The 12,887-nt window shown below is 36.8% G+C and overlaps 1 protein-coding gene across 7 annotated transcripts in view; it reads right to left on the bottom strand.

The window, feature by feature from the left end:
• THOC2 (THO complex subunit 2) overlaps nt 1–12,887 on the bottom strand; it is a 100,856-nt gene that overhangs the window by 13,219 nt on the left and 74,750 nt on the right. For 3 of the 7 annotated variants that reach the window (XM_046673018.1, XM_046673020.1, XM_046673021.1), the window contains exons 22-33: nt 12,170–12,334; nt 7,993–8,268; nt 6,807–6,948; nt 6,190–6,347; nt 5,145–5,273; nt 4,654–4,785; nt 4,383–4,567; nt 3,704–3,882; nt 3,359–3,461; nt 2,257–2,687; nt 1,997–2,055; nt 460–576 (exon numbers count right to left, since the gene is read on the bottom strand). In XM_046673018.1, coding sequence (XP_046528974.1) covers nt 460–576; nt 1,997–2,055; nt 2,257–2,687; nt 3,359–3,461; nt 3,704–3,882; nt 4,383–4,567; nt 4,654–4,785; nt 5,145–5,273; nt 6,190–6,347; nt 6,807–6,948; nt 7,993–8,268; nt 12,170–12,334 — 2,076 coding nt within the window. The remainder of the gene's footprint in view (nt 1–459; nt 577–1,996; nt 2,056–2,256; nt 2,688–3,358; nt 3,462–3,703; nt 3,883–4,382; nt 4,568–4,653; nt 4,786–5,144; nt 5,274–6,189; nt 6,348–6,806; nt 6,949–7,992; nt 8,269–12,169; nt 12,335–12,887) is intronic. The other 4 variants (XM_046673023.1, XM_046673022.1, XM_046673019.1 and 1 more) reach the window with 3 other exon arrangements.

Genomic DNA, 12,887 nt, shown 5'->3' with positions numbered 1-12,887 from the left:
CTACAACTACCAAAAAGGTAGCTCTGCAGAGGTGATATAAAAAATTTTATGGATTGAGATGGGCTGCCCTTATAGGACAGTTATATGAATGCATCAAAGTTATTTTTTGGTCTTTTAGGTTGTCTAAAAAAGTCAGAAAACAGGCTGATGGATTTGTTTTGAGAAATTAAGTAAACCTACCCTCCAAAACACACCAATAACCTCTTTCCCAACCCTTAAACTTATTGGCAGATTTTGAAGCATAAAAGGATAATGTATAACAGAGCAAGCAAGGAGAGATTATAGAAATGTTCCCACATTACACACATTTTACAACAATCTCATTAAAAGAAGCCACTGTTTCAGTTTGTGATAGGTATTTCTACTAGCTTACTAAATTTACTAGGGCGAGGGTATCTACTAAATAAACGAAGAATTTTTTTGTTTTACTTAGGCATGATGATTTTAAAAGACTCAAACCTTTGCTGAAGACTCCTTGAGTTCGATGAGACTGTCCTGTAGAAAATGAATGGAGATGACAGGTGAGCTGGCATAGTTCTCAGAACCCAGAGGAACTTTGGGAAGTATGGCTGTAACCTGGAAATAAACCAGCTACTTCTTGTGAGGATAAGTCTCGTGATGTCATTATTATATGAATATCAACAATAAAAAAAACAAAAGCAAAATTATGTAATGGAATTGTAATGTTAAAAAAACTAAATTATATGCACTCAATGTAACAAATAAAAACCTTTCTCTGCTCAGATTTTAAAAACAAATATGAATGCCACATTTTTCACAACACCGTACTTAAACTATAGGTAATGTTAAGAGGCTTAAGAAAGCAAAACATTTTTTTCTCCACAAAAAGTTTAAAATAGTGGAGGTCACTGTGGAAGAACAACATTGGCTTACATTTTCAGTTTTTACTAAATTGGGAGGTTTCAAATTTTACTTTACTTGTGACTCTACCATAAAGATACACATTTTTTATCCTAGCCGGAAAATTTGTGGCATTATATTAACAAGAAAACAAATGTATTCTATAAAAAAGAAATCACTTTTTTACAAAGTGCCTCTGCTGGTGACTCTCATACCTCCCACAAAAAGAAGCACTTAAAAAAAAGAAAGAAGGAAAGAAAGAAAAAGATATTACGGTATTCCACCACAGTGCTCTTGATGAAGAATTAGTTAACTTACAGTTTTAAAAGTTCAACGTACTGCAAATTCAAAGATTCCATGAAATTAGATGACTTTAGAATTAAAATTAAATATGGAGCAAGGAATGGCTACCCTGAGTCTTCAAGAAGGCTACACCCACGATTTTGTGCTGCAGTTGAATGCCTGGGGTTTCTCTTTGCTGGGTGGTAGGATTGGATGCCACATCTGCTTTTATCGTAACGCAAGGTTCAACTTGTTGGGAACCCAATGGGTATAAACAAACCTCCAAGGGAAGATACAACAGAAGCTGCATGCTCACTGAATATACACAACTACAGGAGAACTGATCACCAAGGAGACTTTAAAATGGAACTCCTTTCAAGACTCCTTCTTAGAAGGCACACATCGGTATGATGCTCATCAAGAAGCTTGATGAATTCAGAGGTATCTTGTTTATCCTGTATCATCCAGGAAGTCTTCAGTGCTATATATTCTTCAATATTTATGCTGAAAAATAGGCTTCATTCTGCTGAAAAGATTCATTTGCTTGTAGCTACCATTGCACTCCAAAAAAGACTGCTTAAAGCAGTGAGGCACTTCTGGGTAAAATTTCTCTTGCACTTTGAAACACTACAAAATTAGTGCTAGGTCCTTGAAGTTTTAATATTTTTATAATAAAAATACTCAATAGGAAAAAATATCAGTCCACCAATATGTAAAAAATTCATTTTCTAATGCAACATAAAACCTCCAGTGGCTCCAGTGAATACTTGGCACAAGACTTGAAGGAAGTCAGAACACGTATTCCAAACAGGTGAGCCTAACACGGACGCTGCCTTCCTCAGGCTATACTAACCTTTACTGTGGAGGAATGTGATGGAGAAGGGTGAGTATCAATTTTGCGGCGTTTTTGTTCTGTTGGGACAAAAAGAAATAGTCACTATAAGCTGTATTTCTACTTTTTCAAAAAACTTCAAAAAAAATTCAACTTTTAAGGTCATAAGTAATAGTTCCCCCCAGTAAAGTCCCTAGACAACTTGCTAAAACAAGGAGACAAGAAGCAACTATACATAACAACAACCAGAGGTAAACAAATATGAAGAAAGGCAAACTTGCCCCTTTCAGGCTCTGCAATATCTGATCGGGGAACAGGTGACTTCAAGGACCCAGAAACTGGTGTTTTTTCTCCTCCTTTAACATTTTCCTTTGATTTCATTTCCTTTGCTATATCTCTTTCTCTGGATGGCTCCTTCTCTCTCTCCTTTTCTTGAGTTGATTTTGATTCTACGTTGGGGACAGTGGTCTTGAATTTCTCATCTTTAGCTTTTTCTTCCTTCTTGAATTTTTCTTTCTCTTTGTCAGACTTAGGTGTTCTTTCCTTCGTCTCTCTTGCTTTTTCATCTTTATTTGGCCGTTCTTCCTTCGGTTTTTCTTTACCATCTTTACCAAGTACCCTGGCCTCTGGAGTAGTAGCTGGAGTCTTTTCTTTTTTCTCTTTTTCTTTCTCTTTCCCTTTTTCTTTGTCATTTTCTTTAACAGCTTTGCTGCTTAAGAATAAAAACATGACATTTTAAGACAGTCATAAAATATATTCCATATTTTATCATAAAGGGTTTCTTACTGACTTCAAAAATTCTAGAACTAAGAGCAGCCCTTTCAAAACTAAAGGACAGCTTTAAGACAAGTAAAAAGGAAGCACTTCTTTATCCAGCAAATAATAAATAACCAAATTCATTAATAGCAGATTAAAAAGAATGATTACAGTGATGTCAGGTCCTTTTTTTTGCATACATTCATAACCTTTGAGGATTACAAGGTGACAACCAAAAATTATTCTACAAGCCAACCAAGGGTGCTACTATCAGGAACTGGATTACTTGGTTGGATGGATGACTGGTCTAAATCAGTATAGGCTTCTCTTATGTTAATTATGCTTACCCAGGTCGTCCACAGCAAACACTCAATCCTAAAATGTTTTTTTAACTTCACTACCTACCGTCCCCCACATATCCCAGCAGGGGAGACAAAGTCAGTCTCAGCATTATGCAAAACATAATGAGGATGGTAAGCACATCATCAAAATACGGGTATATACAAAATTTCAAAGTCCAACATAAATGACTTTCTTAGTATTCAACTAACACCCTCTTTCATTCATGTCTAACGAGGTTAATCATATAAGAATTCAGAATTTTGATATATAGCACAGTGTTCCTACCTGTTAGAGCCACTATTTCCATTGCTTGAATTCCCTTTCGGTGTGGCACTAGAAGCTTTATTAACAGCTTTCACACCACACTGAGATCTCTCCCTTGATTTATCTGAAATAAAGGTACGGTTTTATTTGACAAGCCCCTAAACGTAAACAAACTACAATTTCACAGCAACATGATTAGAGATTAATTAGAAAGAAACAAAGGGCTGATTACTTGACAGTTACATACTCCTACCTAGGGAATAAAACAGTAATACTAAGCCAGCATTTTAATTGTCATATGATATGAAACATTTCAATTTGTTGAAGCAAACTGTATTCCTTATAAATTTCTACAAAGAAGCATACCAGTCTCCTCAGTGCTGCTCTCATCCGATTTTGATGCACTTCCTAGCGCCGACGAAGAAGGCCCACCACCAGGCCCGTTCTGTACACTGGCAACTGCATTCCTCGGAGGGGGGTCTTTGTGATGAAACTCATTTTCAGGTATCATGTATGACTTTCTACTTTTCAACTGCCCAGAGTAGCTGAAAGTCGCACAAAGTGTTTAAATATACAAATACAAATCAAAAAGCACAAACATGGGGTTTAAAAGAATAAAATTAGCAAGTTATTCACTCCGCTACTTGATTACAGAGAATAAAAAATATTTTCAGTAAGTTCTTGAAGGTCTTCCTAGACAGCCCTAGATGCTTTCTTAAGAATAAAAATTTCAATGTAAACTAAGCCTTAAACTAAGATGCCCTTTTTTTCACTACTGAAGATCTGATAACTGATGATAAAATTATATTTCTTCCAAACCAAGACATATTATATATGACTTTTGCAACTATCATCCAGTATAGACCGGAAGCTGATAATCAGAAGTGACAACTCTCACCAGCCTGTGGGAACATGATCGCATAATCTCCCATAATCTCCTGAAGTAAGGCAGAAGATAAACTTCAACACTGTAAAACATTTTAAAGTCTTCAGAATCCTTCTGTCATCTAGTCTCATAAATCACATTAAAGTATAATTGTGTTACCCCATAGCCAATGCATATAGATCTGGCCTCTTCTCTTTTTCTTCTTGGCAGATTTTATGCACTCTTCTTTCCAAAGCCTGACCCAGATTCAAAACTTTTGGGTACCAAGGAAGTATTTTTGTTAGCACAATCAAGATGTTCCTGATGTGAGTATATTCGCCTGTTTCAAGGCAATGTACCGATGCCTACAACAAACATTTTAAGACCCATTATTTTACAAGTATAAGTATGAAGAGAAAAAACTACCTTTGAGAAATACAATTTTTTTTACCTTGGTTAGTTTATAATGCCATTTATGTACAACATGTCGAAAATTTTCATAGTCTAATTGATCGGCTTTATTTCCACCATCAAATCCAGTTGCCCGTAATATAGTAAGGAATCCGGGATAATTTCCACATTCCTAAGGGAAAAAAAAGGTTGTCACTTTTAAAGGAGAATTCTGTCCCTCAAAATAGCAGAACCTGAAACTTAAGCAGACTAGATTAATGATTCTATGTGAAAACATGATATGTATTTGAATGATAGGTGGTTTTCACAGAAAGGTTCAGCTTATTCAATGATATTAATTTGGAGTGTCAGTTTGAGACAGGATAAAAAAATAGCATTTTTTAATAATGAATGAATTGTGCTTAAATTTTAAACGTTGCTCTACACCTGAATCTTAAATTTAGCTTCCCTTTTAAATCTGAACAACCCACAGATTACTGGAAGTGATCATTATATACATGGGTAAAATATAAGGGTATTTATTAGTCATACTTTTTCATATGTGGCTCTATCACTGTGCCACCTGGTCACAGTCTCCAACATGCAGCAGAGAAATCTCCCATATCGACTAGCTTCATTTTCAGTACAGCTTGCAACTGTGTAAATTATGTCAGAGAAAACCTAAAGGAAAAAATGTTTGAAAAATAAAAACAAATCAAGGTCAAAATTACTTCAAAATATTAAAAAATCACATTATAGCAAATCACAATAAACTAAACAGGTAAGTTTCATCAAAATGTATCTTCCCCTTTTATATTCACAATTCCAGAGAAAAGATTTTGGCTTTTGTGAGGAAATAGCACATTCATAAAGCAACAACAACAACAACAAACTTCTATAAAGAAAGCTGATTTACAATAGAAGGAAAAAACTATCATCATTATTACATCATAACTTCTTTACAAAGACTTAGCCATAGATATTACTGGGGTTAGGGGGACAGTAAGCAGAGGCGAGGCTGACAGAAACTAGAAATAGGCAGCTGACATGCTGTAACATTACTTTTTTAAACCACAAAATGAAGTAATTAATCATTAAGGAAAAAGCCAGATGCAAAAATCTGTGATTGTGACCATATTGAAAAGCGTCCCTGCTCTTATTTATGTGCAAAGGTGTAAGCTTTTTTGTTGTTTTCTGAGGGAGTAAAGGTTATGAATGGAGAAGAGAGCTCTATTTATTTTGACAAACATATAAACCCAAATGTTGAGTTGACAGACTAACTAGGGGTGCTTATTTTGTATCAGGCACTACTCAAAGTGCTTTTGTGTGTAGTGACTCATTTAATCCTCGCAACAATCTTATGAAGCAGGTACTATTATCCCGTTTTACAGATAAGAAAACTGAGGCACAGAGAGGTTAAAAAAACTTGCCAAAGATCATATAGCTGGAAAGTAGCAGAGCTAGGATTCAACTTCAGGCACTTGGCTCTTGAGTTCATGCTTTTAACCACACACACAATAATACCTCTATAGATTATAATGTTTAGCTATCTTTGTGTGAGACTTTTTTTTTAAAGGTTGCAATAAAAAGAACTTACTCGATCATAGCAAAGAAGTGTGGAAAAATTTGGAGTTTTCTGTTGATGTACCAATTCAACAAAACGAGCACAGTAAACAGCATCAATTGCTGAAAAAATACATCGAGGAAATATACACAGCTGTAGAAATTTTGTGATGGTCTCATTTTTGGTAGATTCTAAAAATAAGGGAAGAATATATTAAGTGGTAAACTTCTTCCTCAAGTGCCTCAAGGCCACTAAACATGACAACATATTAACTTTAGTGTAGAGAATGATATAAAACCACAAACTATTTATAGTTTGTAACCAAAAGGTCATGCCTGGGACAAGACTTTCATTTTCACTCTGTGGACATTTTTCTATCTATAATTTCTCCAGAAATATGATTTTATACAGAAGAGTTGAATGAAAAGCTGCCAATATTGTAGTTATAAGTTAATTAATTTCACCAGCAAACTAAATCAGTTCCTTCAGTGAACATGTGAAGTCGACTCTGCGTTAATGAATAACCAAAGAATGGGACAGTGAACACTGAGTTGAAATACAAACATAATACACTTCAACACCTCCAAAGTTATAAAGACTTGCTTTTGTAATTTAGCAGTAGCAGGAATGTAACAATTCCAACGACTTACTTGCTAAAAGCCAGTTGTCCTTTTCCAGTTTCAGTCTCTGTAGAACTCGCTGTACATGTTCCATCTGTTTCTTTTCTTCTTCAAGAAGCTTGTCCTGAAGGGCAGTACAGCGCTCTTTCTCTTTTTTCTTTTTATTTGGAGGCTACAAAGTATAAGTTAGATACTTTTCTAACTACAGGCACAGTAACTCCCTTTCTTTTGGTTGAAAAACTAAAAAAGAGATAAATGCTGCTATTTTGTATTAATTACTTCAACAGGGATGTTTAGGAGTCCACTGGGACATGCTTCGCCTCCATTCAACAAATCCAAGACAAAGTCATCCAGTCTTCGTACACCATCAAAACTGGCTACATTCTCAACACCGGTACTTTTAGTCTGAGGTATGGAGTCGTCTTTGACTCTTCCTTCTCCTTCATTCCAATATCCCAGTTGCTTACGAGTCTCATGCATTCCCACTACCTCTACCATAGTCTATACTATCAGTACTTCACAATGAATTACCCAAAAAGCCACCTAGCTGGTCCCCAGTCTAATGCCAGTCCCTTCCTTTATTACATGCATCCTTTATACTGTTTTCATGAGTAATCTTTCTAAAGTATAATTTTTACCATTATCACTTCCCTGCTCAGGACTCTAAAATAGCTCTCAATTTTATCAAGTCTTCTTTTCTAAGTTTCACTGCTCTACATAATCTGGTCCCATCCTAAACATTCAAATTTATCACTAAGCCCATTCACTACAGTAAAACCTGAGACTACTTCACACCTTTGCTGGAGCTCTAGAGTGGCCAATTTGCCTCCGTATTTCCAAACCTAATCTATCTTCAAGGCCTACCCAGCTCAAGACTCACCTCTTCAATAAAGTGTTCTCCTAAAGAGTTCTCCTTTAGAGAACCCCTATTGCTCTTGCAATTTGAGTCACACACATCATTTTTATGTTGACAACACAGGCTTTAGTAGAAAAGCAAACTCAAATACCTTTTGATTGATCATGATATCCATGCATTCACCAAGCCCCTGCCCCACCCACTGAGACGTCACCATTAAACCCACTTAGGAAAATATTATATAGCAACAAGATCACCACTTTAAGGAACCCGAGCTAATACAATTCCAAAGTATGGATATTCCATGTTGAATTGACACTATGAAGTTATTGTACTTAAGCTACTAGAACAAAAACCTACCATTTCCTGATTGTCATCAATTGCTTTCATCTGGACTTTAAGTTTATTGACTTCCCGTTCATAGCTGGTGTGTGGAACTGCAAGGTCATACATTGTCAATGACCAGAACGTGGCGTAAAATTGAGGGCTGATGTCATCCCAGACTTTGGAAACATGTAAGGAGACCACTGCTTCGTGGACAGGAGCCATCACCATTTCACATGATGTAATGTACTTATGAACTTTATGTTGCTGTTTACTTCCCTTTTCTGATTTTTTAAGTTCATCATACTTTGACTGGAGATAGAGTAAAAACACACACAGACAACACAATTTATAGCACTGACTTTCATAATATAAAAGCCTATGTTCCCTTTTCAAGAATCAGAAGATGATCAATCAAAACTGTTGTAAGAATTCTAATTTCTTACCAACATTTATTTTAAGATAAATCACCCCTAGCAGCTGCTCCAATCTTTAGTCCTGTGTGCTCACTAGGAACTTTTCACAAGACTCTTACTGAATCTGACCTCTTGAGGAAGTGAATAGGCTATGTGTGATCCCCATCCATTCCCCTCACCTTATTCTCTCTTACTTCTGCATCAAGGACCAAACATGTGGAGTTTCAACTCCTGCTTTTGAGATATTCAAGGGAACCAAGTAGAGGATCTTAACACTAGTAAAAAGGCAGAAAGGAACTGTAACAGCCAACTAGGACAGAACGTTTCATCATAACACATACCCCTATTAGTTATTACAATTTGTCGATTAAGAAGTTGGATCAACACTAAGAAAAGTTATGAGGAAAGTACCGTTAAGTCTGCTAAGTAGGGTGACCAACTGTCCAGGTTTGCCCGTGATTAACGGGATTCCCAGGATGCAGGATTTCAGTGCTAAAACTGGGTAAGTCCCAGGCAAACTGGGACCAACTAGTCCTCCTAGTGCTAAGCTAAATAAGATTTTCTATGAATGGCTATGGTACATTGAAGTTTAAAGTGTGGGAACTGACACTATAGCTTTTCTGGCCTGATTGGTTTATCCTAATTTGGGGAAAGTCAGAGGAAGACCATTCTCTTAACGATATGAAAAAAAGAATCTGTTAGTACAATGGGAGGGACTACATATTAGTTCATAGAGTGTATGCCAAATGTAAAAAAGAAAATAATACAAAGTGAAGTTGTTGCTATTGCCTCATGTCCTTCGGTCTCTTTAAGATGAAAGAGCTCTCACCTAGAAAATTCTGTTTGGATGAGGCATCATCCCTGAGGATGAACCTAAGAGGAGATCTAAAACTAGCTGCTTCTTTATGTTAGAAAAGCACTTAAATCATCCAGTCTGTGCTAAATAGGAACCCAGAACTAGAAGGTCAAAGGTTCCACTCCCAGTTCTGCATCATGATAGGGAAAGAGTCTTCCCTCCTGGGTGCATCTATACCCCAGGCTCACTGGACTGAAGGCATGCCAAGTACTCTCTGTTCCAGAGGGTATCTCAAGCAGGTTGAGAATCTTACAATTACTCCAGAAGTGCAAAGATTTATCTCCTGTTATCCCTATTTTAGAGAGCATGCTGATAACTACTGGGACCACACAGGTGACAAAGCTACAAAGAACATTACTTATGAGGGAGAGGTCCCAATTACATCAGAGACCTGAGAGAACAGCAGCTAGAATAAGAAAGGGTTTTAAAATTTTGAGGACGAGTCCTATTGACGGTAGCTAATATGAATCTACGTGAGTGGGAATTACATCTGCTAAGGTTCTAACAAGAGACAGGGCAAAATAGTGCTGAAACTACCTGCGTAAGATAGTTTAGCTACCTGATTTGGGAAAGATCTAGGATATGAACTGAGGGGAAAGCCTTTCTGTCAGACCCATCTTGAGAGGTGGGTCTCAACAATTAAAACTGAAAATTAGATCATAGGTATGAGAGGGTTATATGATAGCCCCAGTCTCCCCAATCTTCTGGTTCTGAATCTGTGACTTCTATTGCTAGGCACCCCCATAGTCCCCATCTAGCTAAAAAAAATTTATAAGAAAAGACAACTATACTTCATATTTGTCTAGGATGAATATTTCCTTGTCTAAAGTCAGTTTAACTCCCTCTTCAAGCTCACATCTTCAGTCAAATGGAGAGGCATAACAGCTCTACATCTCAAGTCACTTGGGGTACTAGATCTATGAAATAGAACTGATATCCAGTTACTGCTGTATTTCTAAGTACTATTCAAAAAGCTCTTGTTGGCCCAATAATCTGAGCGGTGTTTGGTTGGCTGAATTACTCCCATGAGAGCCTGCTCATAGTCAATTTATGGAAGAGACGTAACAGTTCTCCAATACTCATACTCTCTCATTGAAGGCTCTTCAAGAGAGGCTTTCACCCAAGAAGCAAAAGCAAGGATCCCCAGAGAAGCATGGATGCCCATCCAGAACAACCAAGGTTGCCGAGGAACTCCTTTTCCAGAGGGTGGCACATCACTGACTTGGCTGTATAGCCACCTCTGTATAGTTCTCTGTTTTCCTCCTCAACCCGGAGAGGAAAATGACATTTCTTTGTTTAGATTTTTGTATCTCTTAAATGACAAAGACACAGTATTTTACACAGGTTACAGAAAAGACTGCTATTGGTATAAAGGACCTGCTCCATTTTCTGACGTGGGAAAGTTCAGCCAACCTCAGGTAACCAGGTCTTCCTGTTTGCTACGGTTCAATATCGCTGATTAGTGTGTTCATGTCTCAGTAAACCACAGGGCAGGTTAGAATTCCTGAGATGAAGCAATTCTCCCATCTCAGACCTTCAAGAAAGCAGGTCCCCTGTTGTATATCTGAGATTGATCTACTGTGGGGTGGGGCAACAACACAAGACATAACTATGCAAACAGAGTATAAAATTTTCTGGATTGAGATTCTAAAGGGAAAGAAAAGGCCTAATCCTACTCCCTTAATCCCTTTTCTCCTCAAGAGCATATAGCACAGAACTGCTATATAACGCTAATAAAGTGAAAATTAAATCAGTTAACATTCAGTTAGTTGTTAGAGGGAAGTGAGAGACTATAGCAGCCGATATGTAAATACTAACAGTTGATGGTTGATTAAATGATCAATTAAATTCCAAATTTCTTAGCACCTTTTTCCCATGCCTCTACTACACAGCCTTGTATCCCTACTGGGAACAAAGAAGAGACCCTAGTTTTAAGGGAAAGGACCAAGATCTTCCCAAACCTGTAGTGAAAACCTTGTGCGGTACAGACTTAAAAATAACAACAAAAAAACAGAGGGGCCAGAATCCAAGCCTACACAAAAATGAAAAATATGTTGGGGCTCCAGTCAGAGTGGGGAAGTATTACAGTTTCCAAACAGAAGACAGACCACGGCCCTGAGGGAAAAGGAAAAGAAAATTCTCAGGTCACTGCTTTGCAGGGAAGAGCTCAGGTGGCAGATAGAGAATAGGAGGGAGGGCTGTCTCCTTTTCCCCTACATCCATACTTGCATTTCAATACAGTGACTACTGGAATACTCTGCTTTGGAAAGCTCTAGTTGGCTTTTGTTGCTGCTGTTGTGTTTTTAGTTGTTTCACTTAGGTGGAGAGAAATAAAACAAGAATCATGAATAAAATTTTCCTAGAAGTTACACAACAGAGACTGCTAGAGTTTTAGAGCATTTGGGGGTGGTTAAGTCGTCTTCTTTCAAGGCAGTATGTGTAACAGCAAGTCAACTATCTGACAGGGATATTGTTACTGAGAAAACAGGACTCTGTATTGAACGGAGTGTTTCTCAGAAAGATGTACCACATTTGCCTGCATTAGAATCATCTAATGCTTGTAAACAAACAACAAAAACAAAATAAATTCCCAGGTACCATTCAAGTTACTAAATTAGAATTTGAGGACATGAGACTGAGTGTTTAAGATGCTTCCCAGGTGATTCTCACCCACACTAATGTTTAAGAACTCTAGTTCTAGAGGGCCCATAAGACGTCAACCTGGACAACTGGTGGTGTAGTAACAGTAAAATTATAGAACTAATAAGACTTACTTTTAAAGTGGGCATATTCATTGTACACTGCTCAGAGCTGAGTATTAACAAAAGAGTAACTCTCCAAGAGACATAATCTATATCTATGTCAAACTAAAATGCACTTAAAAATAAAACAGTTAAGAAATAATTTAGAATCATTCTTGAATGGCAGCAAAGATACTTACTGAAATATGGTGTGCATACATTGGCCTAGACAGGAAAAATGCTGCATCATGGGGTGTATGAAATTCATTACAGAGCACATCAATTGAAGGCACTCGTTTTATATAATCTTCTGTGCTTAGATTAGATGCTAAAAACCCACCAAACTGTACCAGGGTATCATGACACTAAATTTAAAAAATAAGACAAAAAAACACAAATGTGCTACCATTTTAAAAACCAACATAAACAGTTTCCAAAATGATTAAGATATGTCATTTTAACAATATTTCGAGTAACAGAACTCAAATTTTACAACTTGAAAGAACTTTAGAGACAATCTACAAACATAATTACATATTACGAAAAACACTCTGAGGCCCTGAAAAGTTGACTAACCTAAGGCTTTAATAGTCAACCTATCTCAAATTCCAAGCTTGTTCATCACGTTCAGTAGCAGAATATATTTACCTAAATCACATACAACAATTTTATGTATAGAGAAGTCAATTCCTTTGTCCTTAAAAGATGAAAACTTTATTTATAAAATGTATATGATCCCTTTTTTTCCTCGTAATATAGTTGGTGATAGTTAAACACATTTTGTAGGCTAATCATAGGTTTTGGTGATTAATATTTATAAATACATTTTATAAATAAACATCGCATCTACTTTGTTGTGACTGAAATTCCAAATTTACAGAGATCAGGAAAGATTATGAGCGCAAACAACTTGCGTTA

Source organism: Equus quagga, chromosome 10, assembly GCF_021613505.1.
Source record: "Equus quagga isolate Etosha38 chromosome 10, UCLA_HA_Equagga_1.0, whole genome shotgun sequence".
Lineage (NCBI taxonomy): Eukaryota > Metazoa > Chordata > Mammalia > Perissodactyla > Equidae > Equus > Equus quagga.
This window is presented reverse-complemented; position numbering and strand designations above follow the sequence as displayed.